At 37.1% G+C, this 20,990-nt stretch overlaps 1 protein-coding gene across 1 annotated transcript in view; it reads left to right on the forward strand.

The window, feature by feature from the left end:
- DNAH11 (dynein, axonemal, heavy chain 11) overlaps positions 1–20,990 on the forward strand; it is a 256,915-nt gene that overhangs the window by 70,159 nt on the left and 165,766 nt on the right. Inside the window, 2 exon segments of the mRNA XM_004676758.2 lie at positions 7,919–8,068; positions 10,622–10,855. Coding sequence (XP_004676815.1) covers positions 7,919–8,068; positions 10,622–10,855 — 384 coding nt within the window.

Raw genomic sequence — 20,990 nt, forward strand, 5'->3', positions numbered from 1 at the left:
ACCAGAGACAGAGTGGGGAGCAGGACAGGCAGATCAATGAAGTACACTGCTGAGGGGAGCAGTGGGCAGGCCAGGAGAGGTCTGCCTCGCCATATGGTCACCTCTGGAGCAGGCAGAGATTGAACTCATGCAGAAGTGGCTTAAGCTTCTTAGTGCTGTGCTTTAACCAGCTGTGCCACCAGGGAGGGCCCCAATTTGACTTTTTAAAATGTGTATGACTTATAAGCATGGGCTCACACCTCTACATGTATATGTTCTCTTACATCACCCACCACCAAAGATTATCAGTAATCTTCCACCATATTTCTTTAGTTCCCTTCCCTTTGGGAGCTTTCAGATATCAAGGGCTTGTTTGGTTTTGTTTCGTTAGTTTCTTTTGCTTTGCTTTTTAAAAATATTTCACACATAAGTGAAATAATCTACCTGTCAGAAAGATACTTCCAGTGTCAGCAGCAGCATTTGTCTTCCCTAATGGGGTAGCCATGAACCACATTTCACTGTGGAGCTTGAAATGTGCAACTGAGGAGCTAAATTTTTTTTTAAAGATTTATTTATTTGCACATACAGAAGTGGGGTACAGGTGAGAGGCTCAGGGGCGGCGAGAGGCTTCACCAGAGACAAAGCGGGGAGCAGAACAGGCAGATCAACGAAGTACACTGCTGAGGGGAGCAGCGGGCGGGTCAGGAGAGGTCTGCCACGCCATGTGGTCACCTCCGGCGCTGGCGGGAATCGAACTCATGCGCAAGTGGCTTTTGCTTCTTAGTGCTGTGCTTTAACCCGCTGCGCCACCAGGGAGGGCCCGAGGAGCTAAATTTTTAAGTTCAATAAATTTTAATTAAACTTAGAAATGTACTTGATTTATTGGAAAGTACTTTTGTTTGAAACAGCTTCAATATGTGAATCTACTGTTGCAGCTGTGTATTTTAAAATCTAAATACACATCAAACATTGCTAGGGAAAAATTCAAATTGAGATTTGCTGTCATTATAAAATAGACACCTGATTTCAAAGACCTTGTATGAAGAAATTAATGCAAGATGGCTCATTAATAATTTTTGTATTGCATTTTTAGTAAACCAGGTCAAATAAAATTAAAATTCATTCACAGGTTTCCACCAGTGTGGAAACGGAGGCCACAGTGCATTCCTTAATGATAACATCAGGAGTACATGCTCAGAAATGTTTAATACTTGCATCAAGAAATGTTCTTCAGTGGCAGCAATTTAAATCTGCATACCAGGAAATCTGCCAACTCGTCTTTTGAGAAATCCCTAAAATTGCAGTGATGAGGCAGATGGCACCAGACTGATACCTTTATTCAACTGCATATATAGGCATTCCAAAAGGTGCTTGTTAGAAATAGGATTAATGGTAGGTAATAAAAAGCACTATTGGCACTTAAAGGGGCAAACACTCTACAAGGGTGATGCCTTCCTATAGAGTGCTTCTACCTGATGATCTTCATGGTGACGTGAAAGTGTCTCAGCTTATGAATTTCAGGAATCAGGATGATGGACCTTAACAGTCCATGATACTTGTTAGCATGTTACAATTTTTCTGACAAGTGCTGATCGTCTTAGACAACTAAGAGGCTCTGCTCCCTTCAGTGGTGTGTTTCAGTCGATCTGCCTCTTCTGTACCCCACTCTATCTGGTAAATCCTTTCACCCCCACACTTCTGACCTGCACCCCAGTTCTTGAATGCATAATAAGTCTTTTTAAAAAAAAAAGGGTTCAAAATGCAAGTGATTAGTTGAGGCCTTGTAAAGGTAAATGCATTTCATTTAGAATGCAATGAACAGAAATATCCCAGCTTTTCCAGAGGAAGTAGAGGCTGGAGGGTATTCAGATACCTGATCTGGAAGAAAGAGGTTTGACCTGGGTTTGGGTTGAGTCTGAGGAAGGAATGGGAAGAGGCAGTTAGAGGACACCAAAGATGGTCATGGTTTGGGCCACCTTGCCATTGCTTTGTATTGTCCTTCAGCTAAGCAGCAAGGAATGGAAACTGCTCACCTACATGTAGTTTGTCCCAGAAATTGCCAGTTGTCCCAGAGTGGCAGCATGGCATAATTTAGGAAATGTGTCATGTTTTAAGTGGATACCTTTGTGTAAAGGTAACCTGTTACCCAAAGGAGATAGGCTTTTAGATGTCTAACAAGAAAATAGAGGATGTAGCTTTAATATAAATATTGTAAATTATATAGCCAGTGGGGATTTTCCTGACTAACCTTGCATAATGGTTAATGTCTGACCACAAATGGCTATATAAAAATCTTTTATTTTTGCAAATATGTTGTCACTACTTAGAATTCTGCTTAGAGCTACATAACACAATCAGGATTATTGCAATGTAGGATTAAAATAAAATACCATCTTAATGTTATGAGGTCCCCAAAGTAAGTTTTATGCATCTGGGGTCTGCCACCAAGGACTTTTAGGCCTCACTTTGGGCCTAAAATGCCTTGTTTTGGCCTTGGATTGCTGTCCTTGATAAAGGTTGGCAGGCTCCAGTTTAAATCCAGTGGGTAGGGTTTTCCACTGTAACAGATTAGCTTTTAACAGAGCACTGTCACTTCTTGGAACACCAGAAAAGTGGGTTAAGATATTTAAATCTGTTTAATGATTGAAGAAAAGTCAAGATTTCAGGGGCTAAGGTATGCATAAAATCACAGACAGAGAAACTGTCTGACAGTTGCCACAGCTTTTCCCCTTGGGACATCAAATGACTTATAAGATGTGGCCAAGAGTCTGAGCTTTCATCAGCATCCCAGGACTTAAAGGAAGTAGGAAAACAAACTATAAAGTAAACCCCCCCCCCCAGAGAATCTCAACCTCTATAATAAATGGATCTAGGCTTAACTAGATATTAATTTTCAGGGCTGGAGAAGGAAACCTACCACTCAACATTCCTAACAATTCCTAGGTAGGTGTAGGTCTAAATGTGGAAAAGTAAAATATTGTACACCGTATGAGGAAGAGTATAGTCAGGATCTTCATTCAGATAAGTAAGGATTTTCTAAATTGGAGTCAAATATTGAATAGTAGGAAGTTTGATAAGTTTGTTAAAATTGAAAAAAACTTTGATTATCAAGAGATTTATCATTACAATCTAACAATGCAAGCAGTGTTGGAAAAGGTACTTGCAATACTTTAAAAGACTGATAGGCAGAATATATAAAGACTTCTAATAACCAGAGAGATAAAGACAATCTAATATAAAAGTGGGCAGAATACTTCAAGTATTACTTAAGAAAGTATAGCCAAAAAGAAGATACAGTGATAGTCTGTAAACATAGGAAAGATTGCTCAGCTTTATAATTCATCACAGAAATGTAGATTTAAGCTATGAGAAAGATATTTCTGCTTTTGGCAAAAATGAGGCAATAGGAATCAGATTTACCCTCTGCCAACTTGACTTTTCATTTACCTGGAAAAAAAAAAACACCCAAACTTTGACAAAAAATGTGAAACAAGAGCTTTGTAGAACCTAAGCATCAGGTGCCAGAGCGTAGTAATTTATGAGAGATTCAGAACAGAACAGGTGAACTATGTGATGGTTCAGTGTGCTTCCTCAAGAATGTTTCCTGTTATGGTACAGGCATGAGGAACCAGGCCGACTCTGTGGGCTCTGACTTGAAGCCTTAGAGCTGAGAGTCCAAGGAGACTAAGGTAGGTAGGGTTTGTAGAACAGAGGACCAGAGAGTAAAGAGCTATAGAGCCAGAACCCCAGGGCTATGAGGAGATTTCTGGGTACAGGTACATTCTATTATTAATCTTGTTGGTGGTTGTAAGAGTTGTATTATAAGAGTTGTATTAATCTTCTTGGTGGTTTTAAGAGTTGTATTTCACTTGCTAAAATTTATTAAGTTATATACTCATGATATCTTTCATTTTTCTATTACAATTTTTAAAAGTTTACTAAAATTCAGGTTTGTGTTATGAACACATTTATACACCAAGGCTAAAGATGTTAAAGGTGAAGCATTGAATCAGCACATATATGTGAGTAGTTTAAGTTTTATTAATATGTGAAAAATTGCAAAATGTTATTTATACTATGACTTCTTTTTCTGAGAAAAGAAAATCAGGCAACAGTATTAGCTATAGTGGTTTCCAAACTTTAGGATAATGTAATCTTTCCAGATTATATAAGTAGTTGCATGTTCATTACCAAAAGTTAGAAACATATAGAAATAGACAATAATAGAGTAGAATACTCTTAATTGCTATTTTTGAGTTACTATAATTTTTTGAAAAGTCTGTGTGTTTCTGTGTGTGCATGTATACTATAACAAAGTTGGATTTTAAAAATATCTCTGTGCTTATAGATTTGTGCACAGGTATGTTCTAGATATATATTCTTCTACATGTTGTTCTTTATGATGAATATGTATAAAAGCTGTCATTACATGGATATGCCATAGTCAACTTGACCATCTGCATTTTTTAGATTTTCGACAGTGTTGGCTTGTCTATCACCCAGTACTGTCATCTGTACTAAGGAGTATTATTAAAAGTAAAGAGCAAACATTTTGACAAATTGACTCAAATGTGAAAAATAAGGGGCTCATTTTAATTTTCCCAGAGGATAATATCTGTGATGGATGGGACTACTTAACATTTTGGTTATTAGCTATAGTCTCACAAATACTATCGTAATCATGGATAAGTGTGCTAATAACTACATATGAATGAAATGCTTACTCTGCCAGTGTTGGTATAGGATTTGTATTCATTTTTTCTCCATAATTATCCCTGACATTTTTCATAGTTGGGGTAAAAATGATATTAGAACTGAAAAGCAAGTGGTAAGCTTTGAGAATATAATTATAAACTATAGTAACTTCATTTACTTCCCATTGTTTTCAAGGTGAACAGTAAAAAGTGTCATAGAGTAGACCATTTTATCCCAATTACAATATTTGTTTTTAAATTGTAAAATTGCCTAGATGCATTAGAGTTTTCACTTTGTTTACAGGTTATACATTTTAATTAACACAAGTCATAGAAAAGATGTTTATTCTGTATCTTAAAAGATGAGAAGAATAAGGCAAGCACTGTTCAAACTACTCTTGACAGGTTTTCTTCGAAGAGATATAATCCCTAGTTTTCATTTTTTAAATTATAGTATATTAGAAGTCTCAATTTGAAATTTTTATAAACTTTCATAAAAGTTTATAAAAATCTCATCAGAGATGAGATGTTTTGATATCTTTTTGGAGATCACAGCACAATTGTAAATTTTCCCATTTGATTATTAAAATTGACAGTCACTTGTTTTTCTTTTCAATGGTCACTTTTATGTATCCACATCCAGGACTGTGTGGAAAGAGGACTGCCTGTATGTGTGCACACTAGGTTTGGACCAACCCCATGTACATAATACTCTAAATGGAAGTTTTTAACCTTTTAGAAACCTGCTTAAAATGCAATAACAATGGCTCTTTTAATAATGATTTGAAGTGTTCAAACCCTTTCTATTTCTTTAGTGAGAAGGAAAAAAGGAGTCTAAACGGCACTAGGTTTTCTTTTTTTAATGTAAAACTAAAGGTCTTTCCAACCAGCAAACTAGAAAAAGGGGTTGAATTTTCATGTTAATAAATACAAAGAGACCTCATTAGAAATGGGGCAAACCTTAAGATGGGACAAACCTTAAGGGGGTCTGTTAAAAAGTCTTGTTTCCCAGTGGTTTTAAAAAGATAGAATATGAAAATAACTGACTTCCAGCAAGCGGGGTATAAGTCACAGGAGAACTGCAAGCCACGGGGTTGTGTTTCCTGCTCGCTGACTGATTACAGGCTTGAAGTTCTTTTGAAACTGTTTTCTCACCAAGGCAATGTGTGAGTTGCCTGATGGTTGAGGTCTCATTTATCCCACAGCTTTCACCTGAGTGTTATGTGGACCCATTCCACAGTGGAAGCCATTAAGCATCTGTGCACTTCCTGCTCACTTCAGCAGTGACAGTGAATTGTTAGATTATTGGAGATACTTCCTGTGTATAAATGTCCTCTGGGTAATGCACAGGGACAGAGGAGAGTCTGATAACCCAAGCAGTGATGATCGGCTACCGCTCTGTCTACGTTTAAAGTAGGTGAGAGTTTCAAAAACTCATCTATATTAAACTCAGAAGATACCTAGTTGTGATTTTCTTTAAAACTGAAAACTGCAAATACAGCAAAAATGTTAAAGCTAAAAGCTTTAGAGATTAGATAACCTTTACGGATATATTCCTTACAAATATATTGGTGTTGGTCTTGTGTAGGAAATTTAAGTAGGTTGCTGTTGTTTCTAAAATTTGCTGTTGGAGAAAGTTACCGAGTCCTGTCAAAACTGTATTTTGAAGAAAACTCGGTATAGCAATAACACCTCTATGCTGGTAAACAATACGTAGATTCAAAGCATCTTTGGTTGTCATAAAATCAATCATTTTAAAATGTTGTGCAACCATTGCATTAATCTAGTTCCAAAATATTTTCATCACCCCAAAATAAAACCCCATACTCATTAAGCAGTCACTCTGTTTCCTGCTCTCCCAGTCCCTAGCAACAGCCAATCTGCTTTCTGTTTCATGGCTTTACCTATTTTGGACATTTCACATACTTGGAATCATAGAATATATATTCTTTGGTAACTTTTTATTTTAACTGCATGTATTCTAGGATCAGGTACATTTTAGTTCATATCAGTACTTCATCCCTTGTTAAGGCTGAAGAATACTCCCTCGTGTGTATATACCACTCTCTTCTTTCATCCATCAGTGGATATGAGATTGGGAATAATACTGCTGTAACAGTAGCATAAAAGGATTTGAGTACCCATTTTCAGTTACTTTGGTTATTTGGCAGTGGAATTGCTGGGTCATATGGTAATTCTGTGTTTCTCTTTTTGAGAAACTGCCAAAGTATGTTTCACTCAGCAGGTTTTTCTGTATGATGCACGAGGAGGAAACACCTCCTACTCCTGAAACCTCCCCTGGCTTGGTCTCTGCCCTTGACTTAGTCCCACAGGGAGGTTGCGCATCATACCTGATTGGTAATCTTTTCTCATTCCCCATGGGCATGAGTCCATCTACAGAGTGTAGCCCTTCCTCCCCTGCCAGTACTTTGGGAGGTGAGGTCTGTGGGAACATGACTGAATAGATAAGTATTCTCATCCTGGTGTTTATAGACCAGTTAGGCTTTCATCTCCAGACAGGCCTGTAGCGGGAAAAATGCTGATCTTTGTCTTTAAATTTGGTCTTCTGTTTATTTTTTGTAACTAACCTGGAGCATAGTACATAGACTTCAGTATGCTAGATTCCATACATCAGGAAATAAACGTCATGATGCCAGCAGTATCTGCATTTAGTTGATGTGGTCCAGTCTTGGAGGTTCAGCAATACAACTTGAAGAAGTCACCCTTTATTTTAGCTTTAATTTCCTTTTCAGTGAAAACAGAGGAATTGTATTCACCTATCTTATGTAACAAGTATACTGTGGATCCCTGTAGGGCATGATAACATAGAGTCTCACTCATAAGATAAGGTGATTGGTATCATTGAGTCTTACTTAAGATATCCTAACATTGATTTTTTAAAATAGTACAAATATATACATAAGTGTGAATTTTTAAACCTTACCCACAAAACTCCTAGCAGATGATTGCCTACAGGAATGTAGGACAGATAGCAAAGCTGAGGAGTCTGCACAAGTGGGGAATAGGTAACTTGTTCAGGTAGAAACACACCTGGTGGCAGGACCAGAGCCTCTGCCCTGCCAAGGTCATTTCAAACTCTGGGGTTTTACAAGTGATTTTTATTTTGACGAGAAACATTTTGAGAAAACTCTATGTAAAGTTTTGTGACTTTATATATCCCCACCCCAGGTAACCAGGATATATCTCTAGTCGAAACACCCTCATCTCAAATTATCTTGTTTTAGGTAACACGTCACCTTGCCAAGCTCTTCGACAGCATCACAGATCTGCGGTTTGAAGATGATCAGGATGTTTCAGCACACAGAGCAATTGGAATGTACAGCAAAGAAAAGGAATATGTCCCATTCCACGCCCAGTGTGACTGCACTGGCCATGTAAGATTTAGTTATAAGGTTCCCTATACTAAAAGTGTATTTTCAGGATATTTTTTAAAGGTTGAATTGAGCAAGAAAAGAAATCATCTCATGTCAGTCAGACTATGGTTAGTTTTGTGCTGGGAGATTTCCCATTTCCAGATCCAGGGTGACAGGGGCATTCTGCCACACATCCCAGCTTGTGCTCGCTTGGCTTCAGCACCCTGCAGGCCCCTTGTAGGTACCAAACAGAAGGGATTATCGCTGATTAAATGTGTGGTAATTACCGAATGCGACTAACTCAGTAACTGTGTCTCCTTCAAAGCTGTTCAGAGTACAGGGGAGTGTTGCAGTGAAGCAGAACCTTGCAGTTAAGCATGTTTTAAAGGGACTTGCAGCCCAGTGGTCAAAGTGAACACCGTAGATGGCACTAGTAAATGCACTTGATTGCATCCACCAGGCTGATGTCATGTACTCTACCACACGCACAGCAACACAAGTTAGCACGCTCTCTTCTCTCAGCCAAGTATCTCAAAGATGTTGAATTATCTGCAAGAACGGCTCATTATGATGTGTGAAAGAATGCTTGGTGTCTTCAGATGATGTAGAGAAATTGTATCTTCTTAGGTGACCTTTGTGTAGAGATAGTTGCTTCTATTAGAGGACCATTTTGGATGGGACAGGAGACTCCTTAAAATGTCCTTTGCAGAAACCTGATGGCAACCTTTTTTGAACAGGGGTTTTCTTCATACTCTTTGTTGCTTTTTAATAGTGTACCAGAAATATGTGCCAAATGTAGGGAAAGCAGATGGTGGAATACTTTGATTAAAATCTATTTTTTAATCTCTTGGGCTTTTAAGGATATTATTGCAGTGATTAGAAAAAGTCACCATAAACTATCTTGACAAAAGTACACTGCTGTTGCCTCCCTCCCCAGCAGACTGCTAGCCGACTGGCATACTGCCTGGAATGAAGACAGTCCAATTGACCGATGTGGCTGTCGCTAGCAGGAGCCATTGATATTTGAAAGTTTGACAGTGCTCTAATTTATTCCATAAAAACAACTTAGGCTAGAGACTTTCAGGCATATACCACATTCACTCCCTAACTGCCTTTGTTTTATAAAAGGCATTTTACTATAGATCTTTCCCCTTACCTCTTTATATAATTGATTGCTCCCAATTTAGACTACATTTTATTTCACAAAAGTTTATTGAATACCTACTGTATACTAGGCACTGAATTAGAATTTAGGGATCCAGAAATAAGACTTGTTTCCTGCCTTTGAGGTATTCTTAGGTTCATCGAGGAAGAGGATGTACAAATGTTGAGTACTAGTAAGAAGTGGTTAATTGTTATAATGGTTGGATAGAAGCTTACAAAGTGCCAAAATGAGTGGGGGAGGTCAATGTGTATATGCAACATTCTTAAGGACTTGTGGCAATATACATGGGAGATGCCCAAATGATTGTTTTACTGAGGGAATGTACTGCTTGGTGTGACATGAAGCATAGTGCTTAGTGACTAAAGCAGAGATGCAGGATCCCACTGATGAGATTAGAAACTCACACATGTTATCAAAGTCCAACTCTGAAGCCAGAAGAGAAGGCTCTTAGGATGTTTTGGCCTTTACCAAGGATGTGCTTCCTTTTTCTGTCGAGAGAAGGTTGTCCATTTATTAATCATATATCATTCCTTATAAATTCTTGAGTGAGATTATAGGAATAAATGCTATTATAATCTTTACAGAAGTGGGGAATGAAGTCTGTTTTAGCATCTTCATCTCATGTAGTCATGGGAATTTATTACATATAGTCATTATGTAGTTAATTATTTGCAAATGGCATATAATGTCCCATGGAAACATACTTATAAATATAACAAGCATATTTGAATAAAATAGGAACCTGAAATATATTAGTGGGAGTGAAATAAACTTGAACTGAATTAAAATAATAATTTTCATATCTGCAGTTGTCTTTTCTCTCATACACAACTCTTGTCTAATTCCTGACAAATATAAACATAAGAACCAGTAGGGAATACAATTAAGATACTTGTTAAAAACACTGTCTTAAGGCTAATAAGTATGGAGAGTTAAGAAAATTTTTTCGTAGTAGTTTATTTGAAAATTATCAAAACATATGTCTTAAAACAATTTTCCAGTATCCTCAAGGCCTGGACTAAGAACACATTAAGGTATAGGTGCCTCATTTGGTTTCTGAAAATGTTGTGCATTACCAGAGAGGATCTTGATTTAGAATACCCTTGTCCTCAAATCTGAAAAATAATCAAAAACTTCTCCTCTGGTCAGAGTTTGGAAAGCTTATTAGCCACTTGGTAGGTGAAATAAAATAAGCAGTGTCCCTGGGAGAAGACAGGTTCTTGCAGGAAAGACTTCATCAGTCATAAATCTCCTTTGAGAGATCTCTTTTCTAGTTTTCTGTGGGCATAAAATAACAGCTCCCGCCCTCAGCACTCACTGTGTGCATGGCTTTGGAGCCTGTGAGAGGACTGAATCATCCCTGCCTCATAGTTAAGCCTGGATTATAACATTTTCACTGGCTTCGATAGGTGGAGATGTGGCTTCTGCAACTGGAACGGACCATGCAAGAAACGGTGCAACATGCTATCGCGGAAGCCATAGTGGCCTATGAGGAAAAACCTAGGGAACTCTGGATTTTTGACTTCCCGGCTCAAGTTGCACTGACTAGCTCCCAAATCTGGTGGACCACAGATGTCGGAATAGCCTTCAGTAGACTGGAAGAAGGTTATGAAACGGCTCTGCGGGATTTCCATAAAAAACAGGTATTTTATAGATTCCCAACTTCAAGACTTGAAGGGACCTAAAGAGGTTAGCTTGCTTCATCCTTTCATGTTCAGTAACATGCACATCAACTAATCATATAGTTGAAAAGAATAAAGTTGATATAAGTAAGAAATGTTTATGAAATAGCAAACTTACACTTTCATGCAGTAAAAGTTCTAGTAATCACCAAAAATGATAAATTGGAGACAGCATGGGAAAACTAAGAGGGAAAAAATTAGAATAGAATCAATGGAAATATGTTGGCTGAAAGATTTAAATGTAAGCAATGATTAGTAGTAGTTGAAATTTAAGATTCACTTGCCATAGGTAACATTCACAACATTTTGTTATAGAAACTTCACAATGTTTCCCTTTACCTGTGTTCTTTCTATGTGAGTATATATACTCTGCATCACTGTATGTTGGAGTATATACATATAAACACACAAATGTTGATATGTAGCTTTTAACATGTAAGTGCAGTTATTTATATTGGCATATACAGGACTATCAATGAACAGAAAAGTATCCATTTTAATATATACATGTTGTTAGATTTTCATATATACTATTTTCTACCTTTTTGTGTGTTAAAAATACATACCAAATTCACACTAAAAGTGACCAAATCAATTTCCTTTCTATAGATATACCAGAATTTACTTCCTCCCTCTACCTTCTTCAGGTCTATTCTCAGAATCTGACTTTTTTCTCCCTCCAGTTATGTTTACAGAGGTAAAGTTGGTATGCATTATTGTGCTTGTTTGGGGGTTCTAAAGTATATGTTTTCCTACCATGCTTACCTCCAAAGCCCCAGTAATCCGGTACCATGTTACACTGGGGTCTTCACACCCCTGTCTCCCCATTCTCCCTTCTGATTGCCTCAGAGGTTGTAGTCAGAGGTCAAGGCTTTGTCACAGGTGTGGCTTTGCCTGATTCTTTTATTTCTCTATTCCATATGTAAGTGAAAATATCTGGTTTAGTCTTTCTCTCTCTGACTTACTTCACTTAGTGTAAACCCCTCCAGTTCCATCTAAGTGCTTAGTGCTTACAAATGGCAGGAGTTCATCTGTTTTTTAGCTGATCCTTTTTTCTGATCCAGAATGTTTTTGTAAAAATGGATATGGTATACATATTTTCACACACTGCCTTTCCTGTATTTCAGGTTACTTTGTGAATCTTTTCTTCCAGTTCACTAGCTTTTATCCTTGTAGCATAAGGGTTGAAAACAAGGAATCCAGGGCCAGATTCCCATCTTAGTTCTAATATCCTAATTTATTAGCTTGTGTGTCCTCATACAAGTTATTTAACCCACTTTGTGTCTCAGACCCATGATATATAAAATAGGGATGACAGTAGCACTTATTGTGTTAATGGGTTAAATTGATTACTATATTTAAAACACAATTTAAAAGTGCAAGACAAAATTTAAGTACTATGTGTTAACTATTGCTGTTATAAAAATAATGATGACTACAACAACAGTAACTAATGTGATACAAATTAATGGGATTTTCTCCCAAAATTTATCAAAATGTTTCAAACATACAAAAATGTTTAAGTATTTATATAGTGATTTGCATACCTACCACTCAGCTTCTGCAGTTTACATTCTTTAACACTTATGTACTTTATCCAACCCTATATAGATTCATCTATCCACCTTTATTTTCATTTTATTATTTTTTTTAAATTAAGGTAGCATTGGTTTATAAAGCCATATGGTTCAGAATTACAGGGTTGTACCTCTTCAGCTGTATGTACCCACACCATACCTGTCACCAATAGTCTTCCCGCATAGTGCATGGCTCCTCCCCTCTCCCTTTCTAGTAGTGACAGTTCCACGCTTACACTTCTAAGAGTTTGTTCTTGGTTTGGCATTATCTGACCTTTTGTTTTGTTTATTTACATTCCACAGATGAATGAGATCATCCAATATTTATCTTACTGCTGATTTATTTCACTTAGCATAAACCCCTCTGATTTCATTCATTCTTGTCACAAATAGCAAGATTCCATTTTATTTATAGCTGAGTGGTACTCTATGTGTATAATACATCTTCTTAATTCACTGATCCATCCATCCTAGGATTGCTTCTATAACTTGGTATTGTAAATAGTGCTGCAATGAATATAGGTGAGCATACTTCCTGTTGAATTAGTATTTTTGACTTCTTTTGGGTACATACCTAGAAATGGAATTGTTGGATCATATGGTAAGTCTATTTTTATTTTGAGAAACCTCCATATTTTTCTCCATAGGCACTGGATCAATCTACTTTCCTTATAAAGGTGTACAAGGATTCCTTTCTCTCCACATCCTCACTGACACTTGCTGTTTCTGGGACATTCTCATGGGTGTGAGATGGTTTCTCATTGTGAATTTTATTTGCATTTCCCTTATGATAAGTAATGACAAACATCTTTTTCAAGTGCCATGATTCATTTCAAGGGAAGCTGCAGATATCAGCAACCTTAGCCCTAAATACTTCAGTTTATATACCTAACTACTCAAACTTTAATTTCAGCTTCAGCTACTATGTTTCTCAAATTTTTTAATTTAAAAAAGATTTATGGTTACTTATCTTCTCATCATGGTTTTAGTCTTTTATCACACTATTGTTTCAAATATATTTTAATAGTTTTATTTGGATTGTTCTAGCTTTAGTTCTCATGAAGCTGATTCGTCTGTTTAAATTTGTTGTATTTTTTTTTCAAGATTATCTTTACCTAGATTTGTATTTTCTACATGAATTCTATGTGTTCTGGGTTGTACATATGTTCCACTAGCATTTCCCCCCCCCATATTTCATCCAGCTATTTATGGGTTTTAGGGCTTCTGGATTAATTTTGTGGGCAGTTATTAAACTTAAATTTTCTAGGTCACATTATCAGGGTTAATTTGTCACAGTTTCATATATCACAGACTTGAAATTGTTATTTTTTTTAGAGGACTTAGAGAACTTTTCCTCTTCAAAGACCTAAGAGATTTCAGCTTTCATCTTCTCTGAGCTGGTGGTTGGAATTTCGTATAGCCTTTTTTTTTTTTTGACCATACTTCTTTGAGGATCTCATCTTTATGTCAACATCTCAATTCCAATTCTCTGCTTGCTCAGGGAATTTAAGAAACTGTAAACAGAAATGCTCTCTTACTGCGTGGCAGTTTAAACTTCAGTTTCAAGATACTCAAATCTCCACCTAAATCCCACTTTAGGCTAGCATGGCATTAGCTTGTTCATTCTACTGCTCTGAACCTGAGGCACAAAAAGTAACTCACAGTCTTCTCTGCTCCCAACCATCTCTTCTGTGTCCCTTGCTGTCCACCTCCCATGTTTGGCTATGTAGGCTTGTTTTATTTAAAAGTCCTTTGTGTTAATACAGAATTTGTTCAGTCCGTTTAATGTAATATGTGGTAGGATTAGCAATTACTATTACTTAAACTGATTATTTTGGTGGTTTTCTTTTTTAGATCTCAATAATACTGCAGTAAACATCTGTGTACATGTGTGCAGGTTGCACATACTTTGCTTTATTCAGAATAAATTTTCAGATGTAAAATTGCTAGATCAAGAGGATACCTTTTTATATATGTATATGTGTATGCATAGATATATACGTGTATTACATATAATGTATACACACACACACACCCCCAAGGCATTCTCAAGAACACCTTTAAGTAAGCAATTTCTTTCCTTTGTTCTCATTTCCAAATTATTGTGAGTTAGGTAAATTAAGATATTAGCTTTAAGCTCCTTTTCTTCAAGTCTTACTTCAGTTAATGTTGGGATTAAATGAAAAATGTCATATGTTAGCTATAGTTTTTCTAGAGTCTTTGAAAATATAACAAGCAATTGATTTTTTCGGATTTGAGGATTCCTTGACAGAAATATTTTATTTTGGAGACTTGGTGGGTATTTGATAAAGTTTTCTCACTCTTTATTACTCAACTGTGTAAAAATCAACAAAATGATGATAGCATTTTGAACTGTACAAAATTATTAACTAGTGTACTGGGATATTACTTAGTCCTTTCGATTTAAGATTAGCAATATAAAACTGTTTATTATCCTCCTCCTCCTCCCCACCACAAAAACTCAGATTTGTAAATATAGATATAGATACACCACAGACACATTTTGTTACTTAGAGCCAATTTTTGGGCCTCACTTAAAATTTATTTATGCATACAAGAACTGGGTTACAGGCCAGAGATTGGGGCAGGGGCAGGGGAGAGTGACAGGATTCACCAGAAACAGTGAGGAGCAGAACAGGCAGATTGACTGAAACACACAACTGAGGGGAGCAGCGGGCAGGACTAGAGAGGTCTGCCATGCCATGTGGGTCACCTCCCTGGCTGGGATTCAAACTTGTGCCGCAGTGCCTCCCTCTGATAGCTTCAAAGTGCTGTGTTTTAATCCTTGCATGGCCAAGGAGATTTGGCCTCACTTTCAATCACTGCGTGAGAAGTTCTTTCAGAAACAGTTGGACACAATGTTGATACTCTTCTCTTGTCCCCAAAATAGTAACTAAAGAAGCCTGTCAAGCCTACAAGTCGGTTTTTTGTTTGTTTGTTTTACCTTCTAGAGAAATTTAATTTGATCTCATTCTTCATGGGCAGAGAGATACTCTATACTCTTCCCCCCCTCTTGTCAAAAGTTAACTGAGTGACAAGGTATATGAAAAAAATCATATTCATGGGAATATGGACTAGGTAATTTGAAGAAAGGGATTAGGCTGAAATTACTCAGTGTTATTGTCAGGACTAATAAACTTCCTTTATCTGTGACCCAGGAGTTTTTGTGTCTTCTACCAGCATCAATGAATCTTTGGCAGCATCAATGAATCTTTGGCAGCTTAACTCAGCATGCAAGTAAATTCTCAGGCTCTGCCCATTCTTTCCCATTTTCTATGAGAATCTTCTATGTTGCGTGTACTAGAAGTTCATTATTTTTTACCGATTAGTATTCCATTACATAAATATACCACACTTTGTTCATCCATTCTGTTAATTGGCATTTGTGTTTCCAGTTTTGGGCTAATTTTTAAAGAATGCTTGCCACATTCTTCAACAGGTATTTTTGTGGACACATTTTCATTTCTCCAGTCTAAAACTGAAAGTCCTAGATCATTGGTAAGGTATATGTTTAACTATTAAAATAAACGGCTAAATAAGTCTCCCTTGTTACTGTCGTCATCAGTGTAACAGCATGCCAGTTGCAGCATATATTGGCCAGTATTGAGTATTGGCAGAATTTACAATTGCAGCCATCCTGGTGGCTATGAAATACTGTCTTATTGTAGTTTCAGTTTGGTTTTCTCTAGTGTATGAAGGTATTAGACACTTTATCTTGCATTTATTGGAATTCACATGTCTTGTGAAACATTTGTTCAAATATTTTGCTCAGTTTTCATTTTTTTTTCAGTTTTGATTTTTTAATAAGGTGGTGTGCCTCTTTATTTTGGGCTGAAAGACTTATTTATTTTGAATGCAATTCCTTTTTTAACTTACTGAATTGACTAAGACCTTCAATACAATGCCTGGCCTGTCTTCACCCTCAGGAATAATAATTTAATGCTTCACCATAAGTGTGATAGTAGTTGTAGGTTTTTTGCTTATGCCTTTTTCAAATGAAGGAAATCCCTTCGTGATTGTATACTGAAAGTTATTAGCTTGAAAAAACCATTGAACTGTTGAGGTGTTTATGTGGCTTTCTTCTTTACAGGAAATTGTTTAATGCTAAACCAACTTTGCATTTCTGAAATTCTGCTTGGCTACGATTTTGTGTGTGTGTTTCTATACACTAATACTTTTCCAATAAATGCACATAAACTGTGCATTTATGTCCACAAAAATTGTGTGCCTAATTTTCTTTCCTTAAATATCTCTACCAGGTTTCAGGATCACGTCTTAGTCAATTCAGTAATTCAAATAACAACAACAAAAAAAGGAATTTGTATTCAAAAATACAAAAATAAAGAAATCCTACAGCCCAAAAATAAAGAGGCAAACCACCTCTTTATTAAAAAAATCAAAACTGAGCAAAATATTTGAACAAGTATTTCACAAGCCATATGAGTTCCTATACTTAAAGGAAATGGAAAGTATTGTGTTCTCATCTATTTTGTGATAGCAACTGCTGGTGATGCCATCTAGGCCTGGAGTTTTCTTTGAGGAATATTTTTAAATTATTAATTGACTTTCTGTACATGTTGCTAAATAACCTTTTTTCCTTTCTTGTGTCAATTGTGCAAATGTGCTTTTCAAGGTTTCTGTCCATATCATCTTGGTATAGGTGGGGACACGAGTCAGGTCTAGCCTGGCTGTGCCTTTGACTGCTTTCTCACACAGTGGCTGAATGGAGTCGTGCTAGAGACCAGGCTACCTGCCAAGGCTGAGGATCACTCACTCTTGAAACACTCAGCTTTCAAACTTACTGGTGTGACTTGGCCTTCTATCTCCACACCATCCAGGGAGGACCCTTTCTTTTTCCTGGTGTTGGTGATTTATGTACTTCCCCCCCCCCCTCCTTTTTCCTAAGATTTGTAGGTGTTTATCAACTTAAGAAATATGTATATGGTTTTGATAATATAGTTTACAGTTTTCTGCTTTATCTTGAGAATTTCCTTTGAGTTTAATGTGCTCATTTTTTTCAGGTTTAAGATAGGAATTTAGATGATTAGTTTTACATCTTTTTCTTTTCTAATATAAGCATTGATGGAAGCTTTATAAAGATGAAGAATATCTCTTAGAAACCTGCAGAGAAAATCATGCTTAATGGTAAAACATTAGAATTATTTCCATTAGTGTCAAGAATGAGGTAATTATGTGTACTGTCTCTGGCATTCACTGTTCAATATTGTGCTGGTGGTTTTAGCAATATGATTAAGGAGAAGTAGGAACTGAACAATGGAAAGGGCAGCAACAAACTCAAGTTCCACAACACAAACCCAGTAGCGTCTAGGATGGGACCTGGTTTCTTTGATGTTTTCCTTGTTTCAGGTGAAATGAAAATTCATTGTTTATGATAATGCTGAAGGTGAAACATTCATGGGTTTCAAGATAGAAATTTTTGTTGCTAGAAATTTTTACTAAATGAAAAGAGCATTGTGCTGAAGTCCAGTTGGAAAGTGTTTGAAAGTTGAGGTAGCTGACCCCCAGAAGTGCTATGCCAGTTACATTGTAATGTTCACTTTGATTTGCTGAGCTGAAGATTAAACTCCAGATATTAACATTCCCACAGAGGGGGCCATTCCAGCTGCTTTGCCACTATGGTGCCACCACAATGGAGGCCCAGCCACTTCCAATGAGAGAACAAACCCTCCCCTCTCACCTCGAGTCTTTTCCTTTCTGTTCCTGGTAGCTTCAAATGCTCTTTTTCTTTATATTCATATTTATTTGAATTTTACTTTTTCACTCATTTCTTGGTCTGTTTTTCAATTGTTTTTCCCTTGTCCTTTCTTCTCCTGCCTTTCGAACATTCCCGGTCTTTTGGTCCTTATCTAGGCCCCTTTTTAAATTTCATCATACCACATCACATCCTGGGCTAGTCCCATGTATTTTGATGGCTGCTCCATTTTCTGTTTTTATGGTGGTGGTTTTTTCGTTGTTTGTTTGTTTGTTTGTTTGTTTGTTTTGATATGCTGGCAAATTTGATCTCTGGCTCAGACTCTCCTGAAGCACAGCCAGAAACATACTGGAAATTTCCACTGGAAGTCTGACAAGCTCATCCAACCTAGAACACTCAAAACATTTTCACTCTTCTCAAAACCTCTTCTCCAGTGTTCTCAACTCCAGAAAAAAAATGAAAACCCACAACATTCTTTACAAGTTGGTCATACTAGAAGCCCTTTTAACACTTTCATATGAATCAACCACCAAGTCTCTTCAGTGACCCTAAAAATCATCTCCCTTTTCATTTGTTTGTCTGTCACATTGTAAATATTCTAGCCCAAACCACTCTTCCCTGCCTTAGATGATGATAGCATCCTCCTGTCTTGTTTTTTCTTCCTCTATTATTTTTCTCTAATTCATTCTTCATACTACAACCAGAGAAAACTTAAAATTAATTTTTTTTATTACAAAGTTTATTTTTACATCATTTTGCACATTTTTTTTTCCATCTCGATTGTAATCCCCGCAGGTTTGTCATCACCAAATCACTCCTGTGCCACCACTATAGTCCCGTGCATTTCCGTCCCCCCCCCCCCCCCGTTTTTAATCCCATTCCCCACTCCGCCCCCACAGAATGTCTCTGGTATATGGTTGTTCATTATTTTTGTTATTTTCTCGCCTTGTCCATTATACTCCTGCTATGAGTGAAACCATCCGGTATTTTTCTTTCTCTTTCTGGCTTATCTCACTAAGCATGATCTTTTCCAGCTCCATCCAAGTTGCTGCAAAGACATGTGTTTCTCTTTTTTGGTTGCTGAGTAATATTCCATTGTATATATGTACCACATCTTTCTAATCCAGTCATCTACTTTTGGGCATTTGGGCTGCTTCCATGTTTTTCCAATTGTAAATAAAGCAGCAATAAACATGGGGGTACAAGTATCTTTTTCAATCAGTGTTTTTGTGTCTTTTGGATAGATACCTAGCAGTGGGATTGCTGGGTCATAGGGAAGCTCCATGTTTAGCAGTTTGAGGAACCTCCAAACAGTTTTCCATAGAGGTTGTACTAGTTTGCATTCCCACCAGCAATGCAGGAGAGTTCCTTTTTCTCCACATCCTCGCCAACAATTGTTGTTGCTAGTTGTTTGAAGATGTGCCATTCTCACTGGGGTGAGGTGGTATCTCATTGTGGTTTTAATTTGCATCTCCCTTATTACAAGTGATGTTGAACATTTTTTCATATGCCTGTTGGCCATCTTCATTTCCTCTTTGGAGAAGTGTCTTTTTAGCTCTACTGCCCATTTTTTGATGGGATTGTTTACTTTATTTTTGTTGAGGAAAACTTAAAATTAATTTTTAAAATGTAATCACCTCTCATCTCCCAAATTTCTTCAGTAGCATCTAAGTGCCCTCAGATTAAAGTTCAGACTCTGGAGCTATGCCTCGTGTTCGGGCCCTCGCTTTCCTGCCCAGCACCCTTGGGCATTTGATCTAGCTTTCTTGCCATTTCTCCTCATTCTCAGTTTCTCCCAGTTGACTGATAAGTTTATCTGCTGTATCCTGGACTTTCATACAGGCTGACTCCTGTCATGAAATATCACCTCATGGCCAATCCTTAAGTTCTCAACAATCTTAATCATGCCCATTCTTTAGGTATTACATGCTGGTTTTCCTCCAGGTAACTTTCTGAGTCCTAGCTTAGGCAAGGCCCCATTGCTGTCTGTGTTGTGGTACTCTGTGCTGACCCTAGCAAAACATTTGTGACTATTTATATGCATTCCTTGTTGTGCTTGGTTTTAAGTCTTTCTAGAATGCTCTTTGCCCAGCAGCCATTTCTCTACCTTGAAGGTGGTAGATGGGTTGATTTCATAGAGACTGGTATAGGTGACCTACTTTTACATTTAGTAAGAGTTCAGACTCTAAAGTCAAACTTCTAGGTTTGAATTCTTTCTCCCTTGACTGGTAAATGTGGCTACTAAGTCTGTGTTGTGCCTGTTGTGGAGACTAGGTGAGATGATAGAGGCAATTGTTTAGTGCCTGGTACATTGTACATTTTCCTGTAGAGAATATACATGTACATATAGATTGTACATGTTAGGGTTATCATTTGTCTGCTTTTTCCATTCTTATTAAAATTCTGTATCCTTCCCTAGTTCAGCCAAACATGCTGAGTTTCATGTTTTTTTGAGATGTGATAATAGTGCTGCAGGAAACCTGGTTTTGACTGTAGACTATGGAGGTTTCAGAACTTTGGTGATCTGTCATATTCACCTCTTATCAACTCGCTCAGTTTGTAAGTGACTGTCCTTTGTAGAACTAAAGGGGAAAGGGAATGGTATTTTCTAATATGCTCCCCTGGAGTATGGCAAAATATTTTCCTCAACTAAACCTTTAAATGTTTTATCTGAATAAGCATTCTAATAAAGCAACCACCAAAAAATAGTATTTTTTAAACTTTCAACCACAATTAACAAGGTGTATGTAAGACCATATCTGTACAACTATATTCACAGTAAAAA

The sequence above is a fragment of the Condylura cristata genome, unplaced genomic scaffold (assembly GCF_000260355.1).
Source record: "Condylura cristata isolate star-nosed mole 26May11 unplaced genomic scaffold, ConCri1.0 scaffold00005, whole genome shotgun sequence".
Lineage (NCBI taxonomy): Eukaryota > Metazoa > Chordata > Mammalia > Eulipotyphla > Talpidae > Condylura > Condylura cristata.